The sequence below is a fragment of the Stereum hirsutum genome, assembly GCF_000264905.1.
Source record: "Stereum hirsutum FP-91666 SS1 unplaced genomic scaffold STEHIscaffold_14, whole genome shotgun sequence".
NCBI classification, from domain to species: domain Eukaryota; kingdom Fungi; phylum Basidiomycota; class Agaricomycetes; order Russulales; family Stereaceae; genus Stereum; species Stereum hirsutum.
Genome location: NW_006763144.1, coordinates 1,261,390 through 1,284,501, shown reverse-complemented (window position 1 = coordinate 1,284,501; position 23,112 = coordinate 1,261,390). Strand labels below are relative to the sequence as shown.

The 23,112-nt window shown below is 51.6% G+C and overlaps 9 protein-coding genes across 9 annotated transcripts; 5 read left to right on the top strand and 4 right to left on the bottom strand.

Moving 5' to 3' along the window:
* Positions 1–14: 14 nt before the first annotated feature.
* STEHIDRAFT_171139 (uncharacterized protein) lies at positions 15–1,695 on the bottom strand. Its single transcript, XM_007308121.1, has 2 exons — positions 1,405–1,695; positions 15–1,342 (listed from the first exon to the last, which is right to left on the bottom strand). The coding sequence occupies exons 1-2, from the start codon at positions 1,641–1,643 to the stop codon at positions 448–450; spliced, it is 1,134 nt and encodes a 377-aa protein (XP_007308183.1). The 5' UTR covers positions 1,644–1,695; the 3' UTR covers positions 15–447.
* A 1,003-nt stretch (positions 1,696–2,698) lies between these two features.
* On the bottom strand, positions 2,699–3,977 carry STEHIDRAFT_102547 (P-loop containing nucleoside triphosphate hydrolase protein; the record flags this gene model as incomplete). The annotated part of the gene is made up of 7 exons (XM_007308120.1): positions 2,699–2,971; positions 3,024–3,083; positions 3,145–3,373; positions 3,482–3,646; positions 3,696–3,780; positions 3,836–3,887; positions 3,937–3,977. 7 exons carry the CDS (start codon positions 3,975–3,977, stop codon positions 2,959–2,961), a joined length of 645 nt encoding a protein of 214 aa, XP_007308182.1. The 3' UTR covers positions 2,699–2,958.
* A 115-nt stretch (positions 3,978–4,092) lies between these two features.
* Positions 4,093–7,234, top strand: STEHIDRAFT_141551 (vacuolar ATP synthase proteolipid subunit). Its single transcript, XM_007308119.1, has 13 exons — positions 4,093–4,194; positions 4,263–4,374; positions 4,441–4,518; positions 4,587–4,623; positions 4,679–4,757; positions 4,829–5,005; positions 5,080–5,706; positions 5,778–5,915; positions 5,987–6,177; positions 6,230–6,299; positions 6,365–6,605; positions 6,679–6,799; positions 6,895–7,234. The coding sequence occupies exons 1-7, from the start codon at positions 4,116–4,118 to the stop codon at positions 5,166–5,168; spliced, it is 651 nt and encodes a 216-aa protein (XP_007308181.1). The 5' UTR covers positions 4,093–4,115; the 3' UTR covers positions 5,169–5,706; positions 5,778–5,915; positions 5,987–6,177; positions 6,230–6,299; positions 6,365–6,605; positions 6,679–6,799; positions 6,895–7,234.
* A 459-nt stretch (positions 7,235–7,693) lies between these two features.
* On the bottom strand, positions 7,694–9,709 carry STEHIDRAFT_63558 (SET domain-containing protein; the record flags this gene model as incomplete). The annotated part of the gene is made up of 9 exons (XM_007307697.1): positions 7,694–7,906; positions 7,971–8,169; positions 8,239–8,453; positions 8,508–8,579; positions 8,644–9,006; positions 9,071–9,132; positions 9,183–9,263; positions 9,325–9,511; positions 9,593–9,709. 9 exons carry the CDS (start codon positions 9,707–9,709, stop codon positions 7,694–7,696), a joined length of 1,509 nt encoding a protein of 502 aa, XP_007307759.1.
* A 693-nt stretch (positions 9,710–10,402) lies between these two features.
* STEHIDRAFT_133797 (Metallo-dependent phosphatase) lies at positions 10,403–12,082 on the top strand (the record flags this gene model as incomplete). The annotated part of the gene is made up of 6 exons (XM_007308118.1): positions 10,403–10,457; positions 10,530–10,665; positions 10,770–11,134; positions 11,200–11,355; positions 11,376–11,498; positions 11,574–12,082. The coding sequence occupies 6 exons, from the start codon at positions 10,403–10,405 to the stop codon at positions 12,080–12,082; spliced, it is 1,344 nt and encodes a 447-aa protein (XP_007308180.1).
* Positions 12,083–12,772: 690 nt separating this feature from the next.
* STEHIDRAFT_149327 (uncharacterized protein) lies at positions 12,773–15,147 on the top strand (the record flags this gene model as incomplete). Its single annotated transcript, XM_007308117.1, has 6 exons — positions 12,773–13,054; positions 13,121–13,317; positions 13,410–13,556; positions 13,628–13,829; positions 13,903–14,646; positions 14,716–15,147. 6 exons carry the CDS (start codon positions 12,776–12,778, stop codon positions 14,884–14,886), a joined length of 1,740 nt encoding a protein of 579 aa, XP_007308179.1. The 3' UTR covers positions 14,887–15,147.
* A 693-nt stretch (positions 15,148–15,840) lies between these two features.
* STEHIDRAFT_124335 (uncharacterized protein) lies at positions 15,841–18,312 on the top strand. The gene is made up of 12 exons (XM_007308116.1): positions 15,841–16,336; positions 16,429–16,502; positions 16,573–16,741; positions 16,795–16,909; positions 16,972–16,993; positions 17,055–17,273; positions 17,332–17,343; positions 17,398–17,508; positions 17,567–17,616; positions 17,673–17,809; positions 17,874–17,999; positions 18,064–18,312. The coding sequence occupies exons 1-12, from the start codon at positions 16,102–16,104 to the stop codon at positions 18,204–18,206; spliced, it is 1,413 nt and encodes a 470-aa protein (XP_007308178.1). The 5' UTR covers positions 15,841–16,101; the 3' UTR covers positions 18,207–18,312.
* A 486-nt stretch (positions 18,313–18,798) lies between these two features.
* On the top strand, positions 18,799–19,920 carry STEHIDRAFT_133793 (transcription factor IIA alpha/beta subunit; the record flags this gene model as incomplete). Its single annotated transcript, XM_007308115.1, has 4 exons — positions 18,799–18,816; positions 18,897–18,998; positions 19,097–19,753; positions 19,825–19,920. 4 exons carry the CDS (start codon positions 18,799–18,801, stop codon positions 19,918–19,920), a joined length of 873 nt encoding a protein of 290 aa, XP_007308177.1.
* Positions 19,921–20,291: 371 nt separating this feature from the next.
* Positions 20,292–22,605, bottom strand: STEHIDRAFT_171132 (uncharacterized protein). Its single transcript, XM_007308114.1, has 3 exons — positions 22,306–22,605; positions 22,179–22,246; positions 20,292–22,102 (listed from the first exon to the last, which is right to left on the bottom strand). Exons 1-3 carry the CDS (start codon positions 22,564–22,566, stop codon positions 20,908–20,910), a joined length of 1,524 nt encoding a protein of 507 aa, XP_007308176.1. The 5' UTR covers positions 22,567–22,605; the 3' UTR covers positions 20,292–20,907.
* Between the last annotated feature and the right edge of the window lie 507 nt (positions 22,606–23,112).

Below are 23,112 nucleotides of genomic sequence, written 5' to 3'. Positions count from 1 at the left end.
TGCGTAGTCACGTTCACCAGGTCAAAGCAACTGGGCAGTAGAATGTAAGTATGAGAGAAGAAACGAAAGTTGCGATCGTATTGAATCCGGGGAGCCGAAGAGAGGGGAGAAGAAACGAAGAAGAGAAGAGACGTAGGTATTCGTACAATGCCTTTTATTTTGGTTCGAAGACGGAACATAAAGCAAGAGAAAGAAGAAAGGTTAGAAATACAAGCCGAAGGATTCTTTGTCGAGGATAGGATGGTATGAGGCAGGAAAGATATCACTGTATGTATGTATGTACGTTGTTGAAGGACGAAGTGGAGAAAGAGAATGATAGATAGATGATTCGTAAGATCGAGGCGCTCGCGCCGGCAAGATAGAGATAGAGACCGAAACAGAGAAAAGGAAGAAGCAGACGAAGAGACAATCCAGAAAAGGTAGAACGAATGAAATCACAAACACCGCTCATCCCTGGAATTGATGCCAATCCCCCTCCAGATCACCCACACACGTCACGTTCTTGTTGTCGATATGCCTCTTCAACGCGTCCCTTCTGCTCATGCTCTGCATACAGCCCCCAACCATCATCCGCCCATTATACTCCATCGGCGCCGCCGTCTCCTTCGCTCCATACTTCTCCTTCTCCTCGACGGGCACGCCACAGCAGACGTACTTGTTGGTGGGGTAGTGCTTGCGGATATGGCGCTTGAGGTCCGGCATGCGATGGTTCTTCTGTACGAAGTCGCAGTGCGGACAAGCCCACCTGTTGGCGCCCTTGAGGGTGGAAGGGGAGGAAACATCTGTCTGTCCGAGAGTAGTCAAGACTTGTTTACTGCGAGGAGGGGCGGCGCGAGGGAATTTGGTAGGGGAGGGTAAGTCGTCCTCGGTTTCACCGAGAGCAGGGGGAGAGCTTGCAGACGAGTTGCGCAAGAGGAGCTTGTCGGAGCGGGGGGATCGCTTGCGTTTGGGGCTGGCGCCTCCGGCAGGAACGTACTCGTCGTCGCTGTCGTCGTCATCGCTCTCGCCGTAGACGGAGGTATCATCCTCCGAGTCAGAGGGAGGATCGGTCTTGGACGGAGATTGAGGCCGCGATGGACCTGCACCATCGCTGTCCTCGAGCGTGGATGAAGGGGCGTTACTGGGTGATATGGTGGGAAGGGCGACGGTGGTAGGAAGGGAGGGGATGATAGATGAGGTCGCGATGGCGGTAGAGGTAGAGACGGCGGAAGAGAAGTTGGTGGAGAAAAACTCTGAGGAAATGTCGATGATAGGGAGCATGACCCTTGCAGGTCCCATGTCATGGTAGTCAGGGATGGTAGGATGGTAGTCGGGGATGGTAGGCTGCGAGATATCGTGTTTACTGAAGATAAGCTTCATCAGTCGGTGCTCATATTGATATATCTAAAGGCATAAGAGACTCACGGTGCAAAGGAACCCCAGACTTCATCCGGAAGGTGATAATCTTCGAGTGGACGGAGTTGGAACTCGAGATCGGAGTCAGAGGTGAAACCATCGCGAGTGATAGGCGACGAGACGCAGGGGCCGAATAGATCAGCAGAGAGCCAGTCCTCGGGATTGGTGAAGTCATGGAAGGGACTGTTGAGTCCTGTAAGGAGATCCGTGGAGATGTTATCCAAACCAGAGTGTGCGTTGGAAGACATTGGGAGAAAGCGGGGAGCGGGGAGGAAGTGCAAAGGTGATTTGGTGGGTGGTTGGAGAATCCATAGCGAAACAAAAGCTGGCTTTATACTCGTCTGGCTGAGGGTATACTGGTCTATCGCAGTGAAGAGGGGCGGAAAGCAGAGGACAGGCGCGTATGAAGGCAGCCTCGAGGCGGAGAAGCACGCAGTGAGATGTGCTCTGTGCTCTTAGAGAGTAGGCACTGTCCCACGCTCAAGTTCACCTTCCTCATCCGGCAGGTGAGCACCATCAGCACCCCCTCCTCGTCTTTGTCTCTTTGCCCTACTCGCTCTGATGCCTTTCATAACCTCCATGTCGCTCACACACCCTCAAATTGTTATCAGATGTTCTGTACATGCATTCCGGTAGACCTTCCGGTCTTAAATGCAGGCCTTCACGAGGACAACTCAGGAAGACCTCTATCCCGGGGGAGCTGCCCGGTAAGGCGGCGTCATGTTCTACCCCCAAGGTGGTGAAGGCTCCAGCCATTCTGACGCGGGTCAGATATCATATTTTGAGGTATCTACATGTACTACGACCCATATGTGACCTCCCCTAAGGCTTTATGGACTCTTATTTTTACCGTATTGGACCATTCACTGACCACTGTTGTCGCCGCGGACTCGGACCTCGAGCCTCGTCGGCTCGGGGCCGTGACGAACTCGAGCAGCAGTAATGCTCTCTCTGCTTTGAAGTCCCCAACATACGACAATGTACTTATATAGCCTTCAATAGCAAGGGACCCGATCCGAGATGTGATCTTGACCTCTTCTGATCCGTGCGGTACCAGTACTCACCACTAAGTAACTCAGAGCAATGAAAGCTGCCGACATCATGGCTCTCGAATAAAGCAAGCAACTCTTCGACTTCTCTACAAAGAGGCACCGAACAAAATCATGATATGATCTGCTGAGAACCCGAGAACATAGCAAGACGATGCAATCGTCGGACAAAAGAAACCACAACATCGTCGATCCGGAAACCGCCCATCCTCGCAGAGCAAGCCTCAATAGAGACGATAATGTAGCCCAGCGCTCCCCTTTCAAGCATGTCGGTAATGTCTAGTGCGATTTGTATGGCGGGAGAGTCCGATATTATGTCCAGAATAAAGGTGAATGGCGAGGTTAGTGGTCATGGAGGGTCGAGGATCGGTTGACGTGAGTGCATGACGGGTCGGGACTCGATGGTGAGGCTGTTGGTGTGAAGTGATAGATCTGGTCATTAGATACAGTCAGAAAGAGAATGAATATTGTTGCATCAATATAAAAAATAGGGCAAAGTTGTACGAGAAATCTCCTATGATTCGTCTCTGCACAGACAGTCAGTAAACCAAGACCGGCGTGATTTGAGAGCGGACGCACCTCCGTCTACTATTCTGCACTCTCAAGAACAGCCAATCGACTGCAGCCCTCACTCCCGTCCTAAGAAATGAGAGCGTTCAGCACAGAAAGGAACAGTGCTCCAAGAAGCAATAGTGCATACCCCTCCAGTGCTGAGACCCCCATGACGTCCAGACTAGCAATCCTCTCCCTTCTCTGCTCCATGTCGTTCTCCTCACCATACGTCCTACGCGCACTCTCCATCTTGCGCTGGTGCCAGTCCTCGTAGTCGTGTCGGATTTCTTCTACGGAGAGGCTTTGTGGACTGTCTTGCTTGTTGGCGAGTAACAGGAGGGGGACGCCGAGGATTTGGGGCGCTGAGAGCACGTTATCTTAGAGTCCTTGCACAATGTCAGCATGGAATAAGGAAGCGTAAGCGTAAGCGAATGCAGGGGATACGTAGCGTGATTGGAGCGTGAAGTCAGAGCGAGAATACATACCGAATACTTCCCAGCCTTCACCGAGCCTCTCTCGGTCCTCTGCGTCAATGACATACACCACAGCATGGCAATCATCGTAGTATTTTGACCATATAGACCGAATGCCTCGTTGGCCTCCAAGATCCCAGAATTGTAAGATGGTTGAAGGAAGCGAGATCTTCCCCACTGGGTGCCACAGTCAGATCATGCAGCTAGGTGGTGGGGTAGGTCTTACTGTTCTGGCCAACAGTGGGTGCTATCTTGTCCGGGTCAAGACCTGGAACATCGTTGTAGATGGTCTTGATCTTCTCCAGCAAAGTCTGAGTGGAGTCGAGTTTACCAAGTATTCGAGAGGGATGGACGAGGGGAACGAACCGTTTTGCCAGCACCGTCCAAGCCAATGATGATGACCGAGAACTCTTCTTTCCTACCATCGTTCTAAGCAAGAAATATTACAACACATGCAGACGACTTACCTGGTCAGATACTCGTGAAGGCCTTTCAGAAGGTGGTACATTTAGCGTTGTTCGTCCAACTCGAGCTCGCGCCTCCGACGCGACTGACGACGCGCCACTCGGCCAAACAATGCCACAAACATCGCCGTCCGCGCCTGCGCCTCCTCGCCCGTTCCTATTCGTATGCTTACGGCCACAACATGGGCCTCTTCAACTACTACGCCTTCGGGCTCCCTTCATTCGTCGTCCTCGTGATCGCACTATACCTTCTCTTCACTGGTACGTCTCATATCACTCGTCCACGCTTCGGTGTAGGACTCAAGGTTGGCTCCGACGCGCTACGTCAGACTCTGGAGAAGCATTCAATGTCGGAAGGTTCTTGGAGGAGTCAAGTCCTTATGCGTGGGCGAGCACTGGTATCGGGTTGTGTATTGGGTTCAGTGTGCTTGGTGCCGGATGGTACGTCCTCTCATCTGTATGACATGTGTTCTGGGGCTAAAAGGACGGTCGGGGACGGACTTGCAGGGGTATCTTCGTGACGGGAGCTTCAATTCTTGGTGGAGGTGTGAGGGCACCTCGGATACGTACGAAGAATTTGATTAGGTGCGTTGTGCAGTGGATGGTCACATCCTAGAGGGACCGTCGTTGATGAGATGCCTCCTCCTATGCAGTGTCATTTTCTGCGAAGTCGTGGCCATCTATGGAGTGGTGCGTGCAATGGCCTCATTATTATCAGTCACACCTAATTGCAAGTTTGGATTAGATCATGGGCATCGTGTACTCCGCAAAACTTGAAGCCATTTCCGAAGAGCTCCTCTACACTCGCGAGAACTACTTCACTGGTCCGCATCCTACACAGCCCTCCCATCTCCGTCGCTAAGCTAACGCAAACATTGTCTTCACCGTGATATAGGCTACGCTCTTTTCTGGGGCGGTCTGACAGTCGGCATCTGTAACCTCCTCTGCGGTGTCTCTGTAGGAATCACTGGTTCGACCGCTGCTCTCGCCGACGCCGCCGACCCTGCTCTTTTCGTCAAGATTCTCATCGTCGAAGTCTTCGGTAGTATCCTCGGGTTGTTCGGTCTCATCGGTGAGTTCTCACTCCCAGATCCCCAGTATTGTTGAGAAGGTACGGTTCGAAGATCTAACTTCTCGAAAACACAGTTGGGTTGCTTATGGTCGGAAGAGCAAGCGAGTTCCAGGGCGCCAATCTCACAGCGGTCAACAGTACACTCACTGCACCTCTTTTCTGATTCGCATTCCGGGCACGCTTGACCTTCTGCGCCTATCAGGGCTCATTTGAACTCGACCGCTCGCCATGAGTGATCCACTCTGCTTACCTTTGGATGGCGTACCATACCTGATGTTCTGCATAACAGCACTTCGCATCCCAATAATGGTCGTGTATTTAATACAACAGCAAGCAGTAAATTCCTTCTACACGTCCGAACAAACAACCGTATACGCGAGAACATAAACATAGTAAGGATCATAGTACAACAGTCCGGTAATATAGTCCGCAGAAAAGGGCATAATTTCACTTCCTACCTACAACGTGAAACATCCTCATAAATCGTTCATAAGTCTTTACAGCGAGAACAGAACACTTCATAACGGTGAAATGGAGGATGATGTCGAGTTAACGGCGAACATTGGAGCTCTCTTCGAAAGGATTCTCCATGTACTCCAATTCCTCTGACTCGTCGTCGCGCGAAGCGCTTCGTTCAACGGCCGGAGGTGCATCGCGACCCACGAGGGAAACGGGACGTTTGGGCAAGAGACCTATTCTCCCTGTGAACACGAACGGGATCCGCAACATTAGCAGTCGAATTACCGTAGAATATGATCGGCAGAAAACGCACCTGTGTCGATATTGCCAGAGTTGGTGGTCGGAGGTGGTGGAGTGCTACCCGTGTCGACGAGATCATATCCTGTGACGTTATGCGCAGGGGCAGGTTGAGCATTCGCAGGGGGTGATGTGGGTGTGGGCATTGATGAGCCTTGCAAACCGCACGACAGTGTCAACGATTGGTTTCATCTGATCAGTGGCTTTAAGAATGAATCCACTTACTGTGGGTACTGGGCGGAATGTTGGAGTAAGTATTCACGTCATTAGACGTAGAACGCCTGCTCTCGTAGGGCGCGTTGTTGGAGGCGTAGTACGCCTGTTGCGAGTGGCGGTCGAGACCTGATGGGGATCCGCCGGAAGGTGCGCCCCATGAGGGCTGAGTACCAGTCTGAGAGGACCCTTGTCCGTTGTTTCTATAGCACTAGCATGAGCAACTAACGAGAACTTGAGAAAAGAGGGACGGACCTCGACTGGTCGAACTCCTGTACCTTCGCCTTCACCTTGGAGACAATGGAGGTGAATGTGCGCTTCCCGGCTATAGAATATATATATTGTCAGCAACGTAATTGTGGAGGCCCGTGGATCAAGACGAAAACACACATTCCGCAATCTTGTTAAACTGCTCCTGCACATCCGTCATTGTATCCCTCTGCATCCCCGGCGCACCCTGATTAGGAGACTGCTGCTGTTGCCTCGATCCTGTTTGAGGAGCCCATCCGTACTGGTCTGTCTGACCATGTTGTGCACGGCTCTGCTGCCGCATCTGTTCCCGCCGATGCATATCCTCCTCCTCGAGCATCAGTTGACGAGCGAAGTCCTCATCCAGCTCTGTTTGAGAACGCTAAGAATGGAGGTATCATGGAATGGTAGCGCTTAGCTCGATGCTGTGGCGCAGAGTGAGGGAAAGCACTCACAGGTCTTGCAGTTTCAGGTTCTTGTGGTCTTTCGGTAGGGACGTAGTCTGGGTCCGTCATACCCAGCAAAGCATCCACCGCCCGATCCTGATCTCCCCCGACCGAGTCCAACACATTCTGTCTATCATCATTCAAAGCGAAGGCAAGGACGTCATGTCAGTAACTACTCCTTGTGTGTGATCGAGCAAGGGGGCAGGCAAGGTATAGGAAACATACAAAAACTCAGCATCAAAGTCTGGGAACATAGCATGAAGCGTAGCGATTCTGGGATCCGCAAACTCATCATCATGATTCTCCTGTGGTCGCTGAGGCAGCTGAGGGGTGCCCTGCCCTTGTTGCGTAGGCCCACTATTCTGAGCGGTGGGAGGTGGGCCTGAAGGAGGCGCGTATGTCGCTTCCGCTGTCGAAGATTGGGGAGATGTCGTTGTAGCGTGAGTCGGGTTATCGAATGGATCTAGAGAGGCATGCTGGGGTTCCTGCGGGGGTGGAGACATCGGCAGTGGAATACCTGCTGGGTTGGACGGTACACCAACAGGGGTAACGCTGCTCGAAGTATTGTGCTCATCGCCGACATCGTATCCTGGGGGGCTCGGGGATGTCATGTTTGGTGAGAAGTGTAGAGAAGATGGAGTGTGCGGAACGAGCTTGCGTCGCTTCTGATATGCTGGTTTATAAGGGGAAACTGAATCAAGAATTGGGCTTTTGATCAGATTCGAACGACTAAGAGCAGCAAGCTTTGCACTGCATCAGGCCTTGGTTGCTGCGTAACGCCCTCGCACGGCACTCCTCGGCTCCACCACGTACACTCGCCCGGTCATGCCAATTCTTACTTTCGCAAATCGCAGCAAGGAGCAATTGGGAGCAAGCACAGTATCAGTGCCAAGAAGCAAAGGAGAAATATCTCGAGTTTTGCGGAATGCTGTACGTAGTGGACTGGATTTGAACACATATCGAACAATGTTTCAGAACGCCAGTAGGCTGTACTTGGTCAAATATGTACGGGGCAAACGTCTGTTCACCGCGATCCGGCACCTCTCCGCTTGCTTCTGCCCTTTTCATGATCGTCCTCCGCCTTCCTCTTCTTCTTGCCTTGTCCGCCAGACATCTCCTTCAGTTTCTCCTTGACGGTCGATAGTGTCCCATGCAATATCCGCTTCTCTCCCAGTCGCACAATGACAGCGTGTTTTCTGTTCAGAGATAATGGCTCGGTCAGGAGTTTTTGATCCTCCTGCAACCACAACAAAAGATGTCAGTGAGGTGGAGGCGGACGATACGATCAAAAATTCCGTTACCTCAACAGAGGTAGGGTACTCAGCCAACCGTCTCTCGAGAGCATTAGCTATGGTAGACAGAATGGACTCGTCAACCTTCGCTTTAGGTAGCTTGCTTTTCGACTTTGTTTTCTCCCATTCTGACTGAGACTGCAGAAGTAGCCTGCAGAAGGGCACTAATTCATCAGGAAGCTCGTGATTTGTCTCCAAGATGAAGACACTGAGAGCAGATGGGGAGCATTAGTTTGAGGAAAGTTGAGCGTGCAGAGCACGAAAAAGGAATACGCACTCTTCACCACCTTCCTCTAGCCACCAGTCAACACGTTCAGCACTGGACTCGACGGGCTGCTTGTGACGTTCGGAAATGCTGAAGAACGCAAGGTCGCCCCGAAGTTCCACAATGTCGGCTGGATTTCCTATGTCGCCATTCGGTAGTGGGACGAGATCGACATGTCCATACCGGCGTAGAAGATCAGAGTTTGGAGGGTCACCGTACGTGTTGAACTAGATGAGATCGCATCAGCTACTGGTTTAAACCCTAGATGTAGGTTTGTTTACAATCTGTTCTCCCTTGAGGATAGGTTTTGTGGTGATCATTCGGAGGTCTTCAGTCTCATAAAACAGTTTTGCCTGAAAGTAACCAAAAGAGAGTCAGATAAAAGTGCTGAACGTTGAGATGGGAGACATGTCGTACGTTCTCGCTCCTGTAACGTGCGTTCAGCATGTCGGCCATGGGCACCATCGCAACATTGGCCGGGTCCTCCTCATCCTCATCGTCGCTGTCGTTCTCATCGTCAACAACAAATGAGGGTTCATCCACGCCATCTTCGGCTTCGGGTGCTGTAGCGGTAACAGCTTCAGTATCTACGTCCATGGCTTCGTCTCTACCAGTGTCGGCGACGGGGCTAGAAGCGGAATCTTCTTGCTTGTCTGCTGCATGGCCCTCCCATCTTTCAACGGAGAAAGAACGAGAAAGTATCCGGCTTCCCATAAGATGATAGTTTTCGAGCGAATAATGACGAGATAGGGCTTCAGGGGCGAATAGGTCCGGTCTGCTCTGGAAAACATAAAGGGAATATCCTCAGTAAAGTATGAGGGCGCAGAATGACCTCGCTTTGTACCTGGAGAGTAGGTACGACTTTGGAACGGTAATCCTCCTCCGCACCGTCTCTGCCTATTTTGTCTGCATGATGTCAATACCCTAAACAGCAAGAAAGTAAGGTAATGACAGACCTACCACAGATGTTCCTTTCAGCTCCTCGAGGTCATCTGGGCTCCAGAACATGGGGGTGTCGAACGAGCTGGGTAACGAGGCTGCGGGTACCGTCATCAAAATTTGCGCCCTCTTCAAAATTAAGATGGATCATTGGCGTACCAAGATACGTAGACCACCTCGAGGACGCGCCTTGTGCCTCTTCCCACATCATACAGAGTATGAGACCCGCCCAGCCAATATGTAGTTCATGCTGCTTCCATTCGTCGAGACCAAGCAAGCCTGGGAGGGCAGAGGTTCTCGTTGAAAGCGTCAAATTCCTCGGAAGCGTGAACAGTGTATGCCCCTCCTACAGGATTATAAAATAAAATAGATGGTCAGTAATCAAGCGCACCCATATCCTAGGATTGACTGAAGGCTGAAAGCATACGGGTATGTCACGCAACGCGACAGCAGCTCGACCGTGTCCCTCCAAGTCAGTTAGTTGCATCGCGGCATCGTCGTATGTTCCGCCATGAGCGGTGAACCATTCCACCAAAGATTCCATGGTTGTAGCTGCTATAGAGTTTTTTTGAGACCGTCGCCTAGCATGCGTCAAGAAGATGTGGCGAGGAAAAGCAGGCGCTCAACTAAACTTTGAGCGGTCCGGTAAAGCCGCCGGATGGTTGTATGGCGAAATTGGATGAGTCTCTACTGAACACCATCCTCCAAGTCAACCCTACGCGCACTGATCTTTCGACATTTTCGCAAACATTCCGAATACTAGCTTGAAGAGATATCTGATGGCTGCTTTGTGAATATCAGACCTCTTGCTCTGGACTAGCCACCATAAGTAAGGAGGATGGCGAGTCATGAAACTGGCGGCTCCGCGACGTTTTTCGTCAAAAACACTCCTTCGTAACCATCGGCGTCTGTGGACCAAAACTTTCTCTGACTATTTACCCTCAACCGGTACACCCTTGAACTAGATGGAAAATACATGATCCTCCAGCGATGATTTTGAAGTCGACCAGGAGATTGTATTCTACCACTTCAATGATGTCGTAGGTCCTTCGCCCCTCACTGCATCAATGCTCAGTAGATAACGAGTTTATGGTCATAGTACCACATCAATCAACCCAAGGTCCTCTCCAGGTTTTCCCGTGCCATGCACAGCTCCGAGGCTACCTATGGTTTAGCGGTCTTCAGCGGCGACGCATTGGGGCCTTCGTTGGAAGGCAGCGTACTCAAAGGCGAACATATGATTCCAGTTCTCAATCATCTGGGGATTGACATTGCGTGTTACGGGAACCATGGTGCGCGTTGTAACCGATGCCTGTAGCTGGTGAACTCCGCTACGCGTCGGAATAACCTATGCGATATTACAGACTTCGACTTTGGTGAAGCACGTTTGAAGGAGCTGTCGGAAGAGTGCAACTTCCCGTGGGTATTGTCGAACGCGTACTCTCCGTCTGGAGGCCTTTTAGCGTCAGCGAACAAATATCTCGTCAGGGAGCACAAAGGGTACGAATCGGCTTCTTTCGACTGGCAGGAAGGTTCGATGGTCTTCTATCGTACTTTACTCGAGTATTTTGTCCTTGTAATACTGATTGCGATTACATGTTCAGTGACTGGCCGTCAAACTGTCAACACTTACCGCGCGGAACAGCCATTGTGGACCCTGTGCAGACCGCTCAGGAGGTGGCCCACATACTGCGAGAACGCGAAGGCGCCGACCTAGTCGTTGCAATCACTCACATGCGTCTCGAAGAAGACATCAAGGTCTCTGAAGCTTGTCGTTCCAGTGTGGATCTTATCCTGGGAGGTCATGACCATGATATCGTCGTTCATGGTGCCAACATAATGGTCGTGAACGATGACGCTGAAGGCGACATTCGCATCGTCAAGTCTGGGACAGATTTTCGAACGTACAGCATTGTGCGTCTAGAAATCGACCGTGGATCGGATAGATGTAGAGTCCGAAAAGTTAGGGGTGCGTCCTTCTATCAAATACAATGCCTTATGCGACCAGCCTTCTCATATTCTCACAAATGGCAGTGCATCACGAGCGGGATCCTTTGCGCGCAAGAGACCATTCCGAGGACGAGGGCATCAATGACATCCTTTGCACCGTCCAGGAAAGAATAGCCTCCATATCCGATGCTCGACTATTCTACACCGCAACACCTTTGGATGGACGCTCAGCGCATAATCGTAGCTTCAGACCAACCTAGATAGCATGCTCGCCGACGCAGTGAGAGCATACTACGACACCGATATCGCGTTCGTCAACTCTGGAAGTATACGGTGCAACAGGGTCATCCCAGAAGGGGTTTGTACCGTTAGAGATGTCATAGGCAAGTACTACAATTCCTGGACTTATGTTTCTGGTGGTCCCACATGCTGAAGCTGTGTGGATCGACATTACCTAGATATCGTTCCCTTCGACAACGCCTTCGTCGTGAAGCGCCTGCCGAACGCGGCGCTCATCACCGCATTGGAAAATTCTGTCTCAGATGCTCGCACAGATGGTCGATTCCTGCAACTGTCCGGAATGTCACTGCTTGTCGACTTGCGCCAGCCCAATGGCAATAGAGTTCTTCGCGCTACACTCGACTCGGGACAAGAGTTGATTGAAGGTAGCATGAATGGCCCGAAGGCATATCATACCGTGGCTATGGTGGACTTTCTTGGACAGGGGTTTGATGGGTACGTGGGTCTCGCGGTTGCTGAGACGTTGGTGGATGCGGAGGGTGCAATGACCGATACAGCGCTGATCATGTCCGTCCTGCGAGGGGAAAATGACCCGGAGGCGGAAAGAATGGAGGATGATACTGAGGACAAATTGAAGCGAGCACGGGTGGCTATAGTTGTAGGTTTTCGGGAAGGACTGCCTGTGGTGAAACCAGAATCAGAGAACCGCATTATATTCACATCTTGACCATTGACGATAGATGGAAAATTTGTATTACATATACTACATCCTATGATTCCTGAGCAATGTGATTTTTTCGCGACCCGAAAAAATGAGCTGTTTGGCCCATTGCGCGTGAGACGAGGCAAAGGGTCCAACAAACCCTCGAGTGGCACCTGGTGTGGCCACTGATTTAGCGCTGGCTCGAGCCCTGGCCCCGGTTCGTTCCTGGCCCGGCGGTGCAGCTCTGGGCGTCTGCCTCCGTGACACGACGGATTTGTCGTTCTCGAGCGCCACTCTCCCTTCAACCTTGCTCTGTTCCTCCATCCCCTCACCCGTCTCACGTCCAGGTTGTAAGGAAAGTCGGTGATTCAGAGGTCTTGGACTCTTACGCTCGGTTTCATACATATCGTACACCTCACTTGGATCTATCGTTCTCCTAGTCACTTCGAGTTCAGCTGGTGGCCACTAGCGCTGCACAGCTTCAGCTTCCAAGCCATATATAACAACGTCCCATATACAATTGCCCTCGCGTCTTGTACACGGTGACCGCGTTGGCACCCTACCTTCATCTTCATGGCATCGATACCTCGGTCGTCGCAACATGAGCTACCCGCCTTTGTGACATCCTCTCCGGGCAGCAATATCGTCAGGATCCCACACACTGGCGAACCCGCATCTCCTGTGGCATTACCAGAACCACTCCATGTCTCGGAGACGATGCCTCCAGAGGCGCTAGAAGCGCATTCACCGCACTTAACTTCTAACGAAGTGCAACCACCCAGTGAGAACAGCGATGCAGCCACTCCATCTGCCGATGATGTAGAACAGAATACACGCCCGGTGTCTCAACCACGACCGTATATTCCCCCACCAAGAAGACCGACCTCTGTCAGTCCTCTACGCCGCGTCCTTCTCTTCTTTGGTTTTGGGAGGGATAACAAGACCAGGAGGCAACTCGTTAGCTTCGTGCTCGCCTTGACCATCGATTTCTCTGAAGTGCGCCTCATGTTCCAAACCCGTCTAAAAGACACCGTTGACCTTCCCGTTGGGCTTGATTTATAGATCATCGCCATTATCACGTTGCTCGCCTACGCCCAGCACCGTACTAGCCCTACATCGACAGATCAGACTGAATGGGACGTATGCGGCAAACCCCTGGCGATTTGGGACATACTCTGGGTTCCCCGTCTTGTTCTGGACGTCTTCATGGCGACTTGGAAGTGGAAGATGCAGCGGAGAAAGAATGCGAGGACCGTTAGGTGCGTCTCTTTCCATTCAAGGATGTGCGTGGCGGCTGTGGGTCTGATGGATGTCATCTTTTCTTGGGATTTGCTCCGTTTTTGTCTGCTAGCCGGACAGCCGACCTTGAACGAGCACAGGCTGGCATAACAGGCGTAGCAAACCCTAATACACTGCCTATGCCTGCTCCGCCTCGCAGAACTGCAACTACAACAGAGAGGACCGAACCTAACGACGCAGAGGAGAAGGGCTACGCGGGGTACGTTTATTTGTATTGTGTTGTGTGATCATCAATCCAACCTTTAATACAATATTTTGTTATGTTGGCAGGTGGTCGGCGGTCGGGTATCTTTACACAATAGTCTGGTTCATTCTGGCACACGTCTTTGAGTACAGAGACACCAACAAATGTAGACTTGGCGCTCCACATATCTGGTGGCTTACGTTCGGCCTTCTCTGCATCGTATACATCATCATCATCGAGTTCCTTCTTCTCGCCCTCCTCGTCTTCGTGGTCTGGCCATTACTCTATGTAAGCCCAATTCTTTTTATTGTTTATTGCATGAACAGGAGTTCTCACGATACTTCCTTTTGCTCATCATCAGCTACTTGGAAGCATCGTGCTTTTGTGTCTGGGACGTCATCCGGCCCAGAGCATCAAACCGGAAATCGGAAAACTCCCAAAAAGCGTGGTCGATATGATCCCTCTTGTGTACTACATTCCGCCACCTCCAGACGAGCCTTCAAAACCCATCGCCTTCCCGCCCGAAGCATTTTCCTATCCACCCAAGCCCTCGCAGCTTCTAAAAACGCCCAAACGACGCTTCAAATTCTTTCCGATTAAGAAGCGCTCATCCAAGGACACGGGCGCTAATGGAGGGAAGGAGGCTGGAGACGAGAAAAGTAAGAGATCTAGGGATGGGGCTGGCGAGGTCGTGAAGCCGACGGTCTGGGAGGATAACTGGGAGAAGGGGGACCATCCGTTTGTGAGACTTGAGGGCAACAGGGCGTCTTGCGCCATTTGCCTCATGGACTTCGATGAACCAAAGAGGGCGCCTGGTGCTGAGGGCGTGAGGGACTCCAAAATGGATGCTGACGGAGGTAATGGCAAGGGTACTCAAGAGATTGCGGTCGAACAGCCTGCGACTCCAATAAGGGAGTCAACAGGCACACAGGATACGCCGGCTGGTGCGAGCGGGCCAGATAATGAGACGACGACCATTGACATCGAAGGTGATATGTATCTGGAAGACGACGGGAACGATGGAATACAAGCGGAATTGAGGCTGGAAGATGCAGGTGATGGTCCTCAGCCCCTGAGGCTACTGGTCTGCGGGCATGTGTTCCATGTGAGTGATCTCTAAGTTCCATCTCGAGTGCTTGCCCAGCGGCTCTGACAAATCTGGCTGCTTGGTCAGAAAACCTGTCTTGACCCATGGCTGTCCGATGTCTCTGGACGGTGTCCTGTCTGCCAACGCCCCGTCGAGAAGGAGGAAATCGAGGCAGCCATCGACGCTGCTCAAAATAGGAAGACAGTGAGCAAACGTATGCGACGACGCGACGCGCAGAATCCTCCTAGACGGCCATGATTTCTGTTCAAATGAACAGCCTGCGCTCTGCTCCATTCTGATTTCCTGACATATGCTATTTTTCAATCGCGGTCCCCGTCTTCTCTTCCCTTTTATGTGCTACGAAACATCATGATGCTCGCGTTGCGCTCAGTGAACCCCTCAGGATGGACCAGATCGGTGAGGTGTATTGCCAGGGTGCCTTCTTCGTCGTTGTAAATTCTGTATCCTTCTTGTATCTCAACAACTCGCTTTCGCACGTGTAATCTCAGTGTATATGCCACAGACTGGCTTCACGTCTCCCCGGCGAGAGTGCATGCCTTACTACTGAGTGTTTCTCTGTCATCACTTACTAGCGAACTGCCAAGATAAGTACTGACCAGTAGTGTCGGTTGTCTCCATCACTATCGAGCCGGCTTTTGGCGTCTTTGACTATAGTCATTCGCGATGAATGACCACAGTGAAATTTTGAAGCACCTGTTCGCGTCGACGCCAATACATCCAACTCCGGAATAGGTCATACAAAAGAAATGTGCTTACGCGCTTACGGCTCGTCTGTTTATCAAGGCACGCGGAATAGTTCTCTTGGCGTAAATGTTCCGTCGACCTTTTGAACACCGGCCACCCGCCCCGCGTCATAACGGTTCCAACCGGGGAAACCCCCGGAGTCCAAAATAATCATCTTGATGACCTTCTCCGTGTCCGCCGCAACAGACGAGACTACTTTCGCTCGATTATCTTTCTACGCTCACATGTTCGCGAACTTGTGCTCTGCGACATCATGGCTCTTTGAATGTCAGCTATCTCGACGGAGCCATCTTTTGCAATATGTTGAGCCCACCTCGTTCCTAGTAATGGCCCTGCGAGTGACCCACGTCGAACGGTTGCTAGCGGTGCGCCATGTTCGTTGCTCGAATGTCTTGCGTGGACCTGCGGCTTATGCATCTTCGTTCTTCCGTGCTCTGGCTTGTTCAAGTTATTCATTACAAAGCCTGATCCCTCTATTCAAATATATTTCGATGCCAGTCAGGCAATTTCATATTAGTATTTCGATGGCCGGAGTTCGGTTTATAAGGGTCGTGCATCCGTTCAGGCTTCTCGCTCTCTGTTCCCCCTTGGTTTCCTGTTCCCTACATTCTACCACTCCTTGTCACCCGTCACCGAGCTTTCGCTTGTATCATCTTTGGAAACGAGCCTACGACACATACTATTCGAGGAACCCGCCTGCGCGCTCTAATGGTTTATCAATCGGGACAACGAAGCTCTGCGTCAGATTACACAGTCTCGGAGGCCCCTGGTGCAATGTCTGAGCAGAAGATCGAGACGGAGAAGTCGCGGTATCCGGAGAGGGATGGGGTACCTTGGTTTTCAGAGTCGTTCTTCTCGAATCATGCGGTTATGGGGAAAGCGCGCAGACTCTACTTTATCATCCTTGCCATGACCAGTTTCCTCATCATTTTTGTTATTCTTGGTAACTTTCTCTCCCTTCTTCCCTCTCCTGCACTCGACCGGAGTGGGGGCTGGACGATGTCCGAGTTACTGATGTGTTCGTGACTTTTATAGCGTTGATGTCGATATATTGGGGAGCCCTGTGGAATACCACTAAATATGTGCATAATGTGAAGGGATGGATCATTGTGCGTGAAGCCCTTCTTCGATTTCCTTCATCACATTTGCTTAATCTATGATATCGCGATGGGTACGCAGGATTATGATGGGGGTGAAATTGGTCAATATTTTACACAAGCATTGAACTCCACAAATGGGCCAGTAGATACCATGACATGGATCGTGCAGTCGGCATCAGACATCTCCAACGACACAGAAAATTTGATTGACCTGGTAGTCCAGGAGCACGCATTTGTCATCGTGTCCAGTACGTTTCTTTCAGACTTCGTTTAGCGTACCTTCCGCTCACGCTGTATGTAGTCAATGCTGGTGCCACAGACAAGCTGAACGCCGCCGCTTCTTCCGCGGATTCATCATATAATGGTTCACTTGCTATTACCGTATTCACTGAGGAGGCTCGAAATGAGAACGCATAGTACGTCTCACTTCGTGGCTGTCTTGAACATTGCACTGACGCTCATCTCTAAACCCACTCAGCCGCTCAGTCATTTCGCCAATAGTACGTCGATTTCCTCACTTAATGCCTTCATATTTGAACTGTGATTGACCGTGATCCTTAGGTATCGGGTTTAATGGATTCATTCGCGGCCAACTTTGCCACGCAGTATGGACAGCGACTTGCATCATCTAGCAGCATCAACGCCACCAGGCTACTAGCAAATTCCCCTGGAGTCATCACCAATCCCGCTGGATACACTATCTACAATACTAGACCATTTGACATCCCTGTGGCCACAGCAGTCGACTTCGTCGGCCTTATCTATCTGCTCATCGTCTCTGTCAGTAGTCTTCTTGCTCCTTGCTCCGCTGTGTCTCCTGACTGATCTCTGTTCACAGTTTGTCATCTCTGTAAGTACAACTGACAGTTCAATCTCGAGACTACGACTGACTCAGTATGCTTAGTTACAACACTATGGCGCTCGACAAGCGACGGGGCTTGAATATCGTCTCACAACGCGCTCCCTCGTCCTAACTCGTATTGCGGTCCCTATCACCATGTACTTCTATCTCTCTGTGCGTGCGACAGGTTTTTGTTTCTCGGGTGTCGCTCGTGCTAACATCACCTTCGTAGGCATTCTTCTCCATGTTGAGTTTGGCATTCCAAGTGCCATTCGACAGAGTGTGAGTATCTGACGGTGGCTTGAAGGTATAAAACATGATACTGACTATTGGATTAGATTCGGTCACTCTGGTTTCGTGATTTACTGGATGCTTTCATGGGTGGGAATGTGCGCCCTGGGGCTCGCCGTGGAAGCCATGTTGACCATCCTCACCATCCGGTTCATTCCGTTCTTTTTGATTCTCTGGATCATCTGTACGTCTCATGCTCCGACGTCCTGAGCTGAGCCATGTAACTCACTGACGCTACTTTTCTTTAGCCAACGTCTCGGTAGCCTTCTTCCCACTTCAACTTCTTCCCGGCGTTTTCAGATACGGTTACGCTTTCCCCTTCTGGAACGTTTCAAGAGCCGTCCGCGCCATCGTTTTTGGCACGAGGAATCAACGTAAGCCCCGCGCTCAGTTACGTCTGTTGTGTGGTTTTGACTGCTTATTCTGCTTTCACTGCAGTGGGACTCAACTTTGGCATACTCATCGCATGGGCGGCTCTTTCATGCTGCACGATTGCGGTCTTCCAACACTTTGTTCACCGGAAAACGATTGGTGAGCACGAGGCGAAGTGGTTGAAAGAGGACAAGGACACCGAAGCATAGTGCAGAGGAGACTTGGTCTGCCGACTCTCGAGTTGTCAATGAGAAGAGATGATCTTGTGGAGGGCTACAACTATGTTCACTCAACCTATGACAACCAGATTCCTTACATTTTACCAGCCCTACCACACTGAAAGGGTCATATTTATCGTACATTAAGTATTTCATCATACGGCTGCATGTAGCTCTTACACATTCTCATCGTCACCCCTCGTCCATACAGTAACGACGGTTGTGGTTCATGTGCATATATCCATAATTCCGTGTGTACTTTTGACTTGCTTCGAAGGCTTCCGTAGTATATTTCGTGATATGCGCTCATGCAGGTAGATTAGGGACAGCAAGCAACTTTGAGGTCAAAGTCGCAGAGAGGCCACAGTGACGCCACAGAACGTACCTTACCGAGCGTGGGAACGTCAGCGCTGTCCGGCGAGAGGTCTGTGCGTGGGAAAGCGAAGGTCTCCAAGGAATCGGAACAATGTATATAAGCGTCGTGGGTTCCTCTTGACCGTCTCCTCGTCGTCTCCGCCGTCGTGCTCGTCGTCCCAAGCGTCCGACCACTCGAGCGCAGTCGTAGTCGCATAGATTCGCAATCATGTCCAATAAAATTGTGGTGAGCTGCTCGCCCGTGCCAGTCTGTCCCTAGTAGTTCCATCGCAGTGACGTGTGATATGTGTCCCCGCGCAAATTGAGCCTGCCATTTACCGCGCCGTCATCGACGACGTTATATCCTCTATAAAGTCGGATTTTGACGAATACGGCGTTAGCGAGGAAGTCCTGGCCGATCTCCAGCAAGTAAGTGCCCATTTTCCCTTTTATTCTGAATTACCTGTGTGCCATGACTCAGCAAGACACTTACCTTTGACGCATAATAAATTCGTGGAATTGTGCAGAAATGGGAGAATAAAGTCATCGCATCCCATGTCGCTGAATTCGAAGTACCCGCCCCTCCACCTCCGCCAGCATCGTACCCACCGCACCCGATCCATTCACAACAACAACACCCTGTCTATTCCATGCATAACCCATATGCGCCACCGCCTCCTCCACCTCCACCCCAGGCGACCATGGTCAAGTCGGAACCTGTTGACAGCAGGCATATCTTGAACTATCACCAGCCCATGCCCCACTATACCGTACCTACTCTCCCTGGCCCTCCCTTGAGGCCTCCACCCACCGCTCAGCAGCCCATTCAACAACAACCTTACGGCTCCCAGGCAGGACGACCAGGGACATCGGCACCGCGTCCATACAGTGTCACGCCGAATTCGTACCAGCAGCCCCCCGCCGCGACGGCTCAGCAAGCTACTACCGCTAGGATTCCCCAGGTTGACGGGCCGTCTTCCAGTGGCTCGGATTCGGGATCCTCACCTCCCCAGCAGTATGCGCCCAGTCGTTCGCATCTGCCTCAGCCAGAGCAACAGCCAGCTGCGCAAGCGGATGATGAGGCCATCAACAGTGACCTGGATGACTCGGACTCCGAGGGGTCCGAAGATCCGGAGGAGGGTGGGTTGGGCGAGACGGATATCGTCTTTTGCACGTATGATAAGGTAAGGATGACATCAATGATGACCCTTTCCTGTCCTGGCATTGATGATGACCGTCGGTTCCGATCTTACAGGTCGCACGCGTCAAGAACAAGTGGAAGTGTGTCCTCAAGGAGGGCATGATCCACGTCAATGGCAAGGATTATCTCTTTGGCAAATGCAGCGGGTAAGCCCTCTTCCTTTGATTATTGCCCGCCCTCCACGCTCACCGTTCATTGATATATATAGCGAATTCGAATGGTGATAAACGCCGTCGCATTGGGAAACGCTCTGGACTCTTCTATTATCCGACTTATTACCATGTTCTTCACCTCCGCTCTCCCACAATATCTCCTCCCCTCCATATGCATCTTCCAGTACACTAGTATGGCCTCGCCCATTGTTTGAGCGCTGAGCGCACCTCCATCCCCTGTTGCTTCTCCCTCCTCGTCTATCTCGCTGTCATTGCATGCCACCTATTCTGTACAGTTACACGTCAATCAAACCAATCATGATCTGTTTGGCCTTAGAGCCTTTCTAACAAACGTAAACAACACCATCTATCACTACGCCTAAGTCAAAACCAGAAACTCAAAAAGCTTGATATGGGCCGCGTCAAACAAGGACAGGCTCTTTCCAAACTGCGAGCTTCAACTCCAAGAAAGTCAATCCAGATCTGCGTTCATTTTCGAACACGGAAGTGTTCTCCCAAGAAAACGAAGGTTGGAGAGGAAGTGGAAAGAAAAAGTAACTGAAGAACAATAACGCCAGACTGTCCGATGCTGCCGCGGTGGTAATGTAACACATGTGAGCTCGTACAACCTTCCGTAAAGGTAAGTGAAGAAAGGAAGAGGAATATAGTGAGATGCCAGAGGAAGGGAAGAAGTTACGAAGGGAAGACCAGAAAGCAGAGCAGAACAGAAATTATAGGACAGCGAGAACAAGGGCGATGTGGGCGGTGGTATCGAGCAAAGTGAGGGCAAAGCACGGAGCGAGGGGGAAGCCAGATGAGAAGAAGTGAAGCAGTGCGAAAGATGAGATGAAGAACGAAGGAGGGGTACGCGGGAAATACGCAAATAAGCAAAGTGATGGACGAGGACGAGAAAGGGGCCAAGGATAACGGAAGGTGCAAACATCCAAGAAGCAAGCCCGCCGGGGAGAAAGAGGGCGGGTCAGGGTCAGATTCGACGATTGCCGAGAACAGATAGCAGTTGGTCGTCGGTTGGATCACGACGATACGGATGGAACCTGCGCAAGGCAGACATAGGAGCGAGGCCAACGCCGTTGGGGTTCTCTGGACCGTTCTCCGCGGTGTTCCCCATGGGAAATTGAACGTCGGGTTGTTGTTCGGTCGGACTGGAGAAGAACGGTTCGTACTGGGTCGAGTCCGGTATCGCGAACGGCGAGCGAGGTAGTGCGGATCCGTTCTGCTGTGACATGTGGATATCGCTATGAGAAGTATACATCGAGTTGGAATAGTGATTTGGAGGGATCTGTGCTCCGGAGAGCGAGGTGACGTATGGTGAAGAGGACGGGCCAGAGTATTCGCTGGCAGGATGTGAATGTGGCGAAGAAAGTGATGAACCGGAAGATGGTGGAGACATATGGGCGGTGACGTAGGACATAGGGATTGGCAGCGGAGAGTCGTTGTCGGGCGAGACGTAGAGGGACTCGTTTTGGGAATAGGCGGGGCGTGGGATATGGTCATGAGGAGAAGCATGGGACCAATTGTAAGTTATATTCGGCGCGGGCGGAGGGGGCGAGAGGTGTTGTTCCGAGGTCTGGGCCTGTGGAGTAGAGAAGACATAGATAGATTCATCCGCAATCCCACTCTGCTGTTCGTACCCAGGCGGTTGAAGATGGCGCGATGGCTGCGATGTGGGTGGGTAGGCTATTGGTGGAGCAGAAGACGCATAGTTGTATTCTGGGGTATAGTGAGACATGGAGTACGAGTCGTTCTGTGGCGCGGAGTGATGGACGTGTTGGGTGGCAGGGGGAGTAGGGTTCGGGATGTGAAGGTCAGAATACTGCGGGTTCGTGGAAGCAGTAGTGGATGTGGAGGCCTGTAGTTCGGTCGAGGTGGACTGTCTTGGTGGTTGATGTTCTTGAGGCTGCGCGTCAGGGCTTGCGTTGGTGGCCCTGCGCCCCCGACCTCGATTGGACGTGCGTGAAGTGCGAAATATCCCCGGTGGTATACTCAGCATCCTGAGGGCGTCGATTTCCTCTACGTTCCGCATCCTGTCTACGTCCGACTGGCGCCAATAGTAGATCATATGGAATCTGCGTCGTACTGACCCTAAAGTCATCCAAGCAGTATACGTCTGCTTCACCATCTGCTCCCATCCGCGAGGAGGCGGCATATCTTCAGCTTGGCTGGGATAGATACAAACAAGCACGTGAAGGAGCGCTCAGTTACGGCAAGGACGAAGGCTGAGTAGGAACAACGCACTTCCCGGCTCGAGCGCCTGAGGATTGATTTCGAGGAGGTTTCCACTTCTCGTAATAGAACAAAAACTCCTGTTGATGCGTACGTGAGAAGGCGCGAAATGAAGAGCACTGTTCCGGATGATACTTGCATCTCTGACGCGGGAGGCAGACCAATGTCTCCCTTCTGTGAAGCGCTCGATTCCGATGCCTGTAACTGCGTGCTGGCCACGGTCCTCGAAGACATAGAGGTGGCCACTGTCCAGCGCTTGACGCTCCCTTACATCGAGTCTGCGGGTGATGATGTCCAAGATACCGCTATGAACGGCGAAGAAGATGCGGTGTACGTCGTCTACTGAGCGGATGCGTACGTTTGTGAGGGTCGGCTGCTGCTGCTGCTGTTGGTGCTGCATGCGAGCAGGCGGAGGTGGTGGTCGAGAAGGAAGCCGGGGAGGCGACCATGGATGGAGAGAACGAGTATGGAAAGCCGATGTACATAATTATTCGCCTAAAGCCGGACAATTCGTGTCATCTGCCCTTGCTCACGACCCGGCCAGTCGGCGTCTCGTCCTAACCAAGATTCGTGGCTGTGATTCCTTCGCGATCTTCCGCCCATCAACTCTATCACCCAGCCCCTTGGGCCTTTCCCGGCCTTCGCCCAACCTAATCTCGCTTTTCGCGCCCATCGCCCTCTTCGCCGCCGCTCTCCTCTCCCCTCTCTCCTCGCCGAATTTTCTCACTTAAATAAATAACTCTGCCTATCTTCCCTATCTTTACAATAATGACGCACAGATCGGAACCCTTCTTTCGCTTTGAACTACCGTTAACACCGTTCATCGCACTCTCCTTTACGTCCTTCATCTCCTTTCCCCCCGGTCTCTCAGAGTCTGGAGTGCGCACTATAAATCGCATCTCAGATCACTTTCCGATGAGTCGTCAAGTAATACACCCTAAAGCAA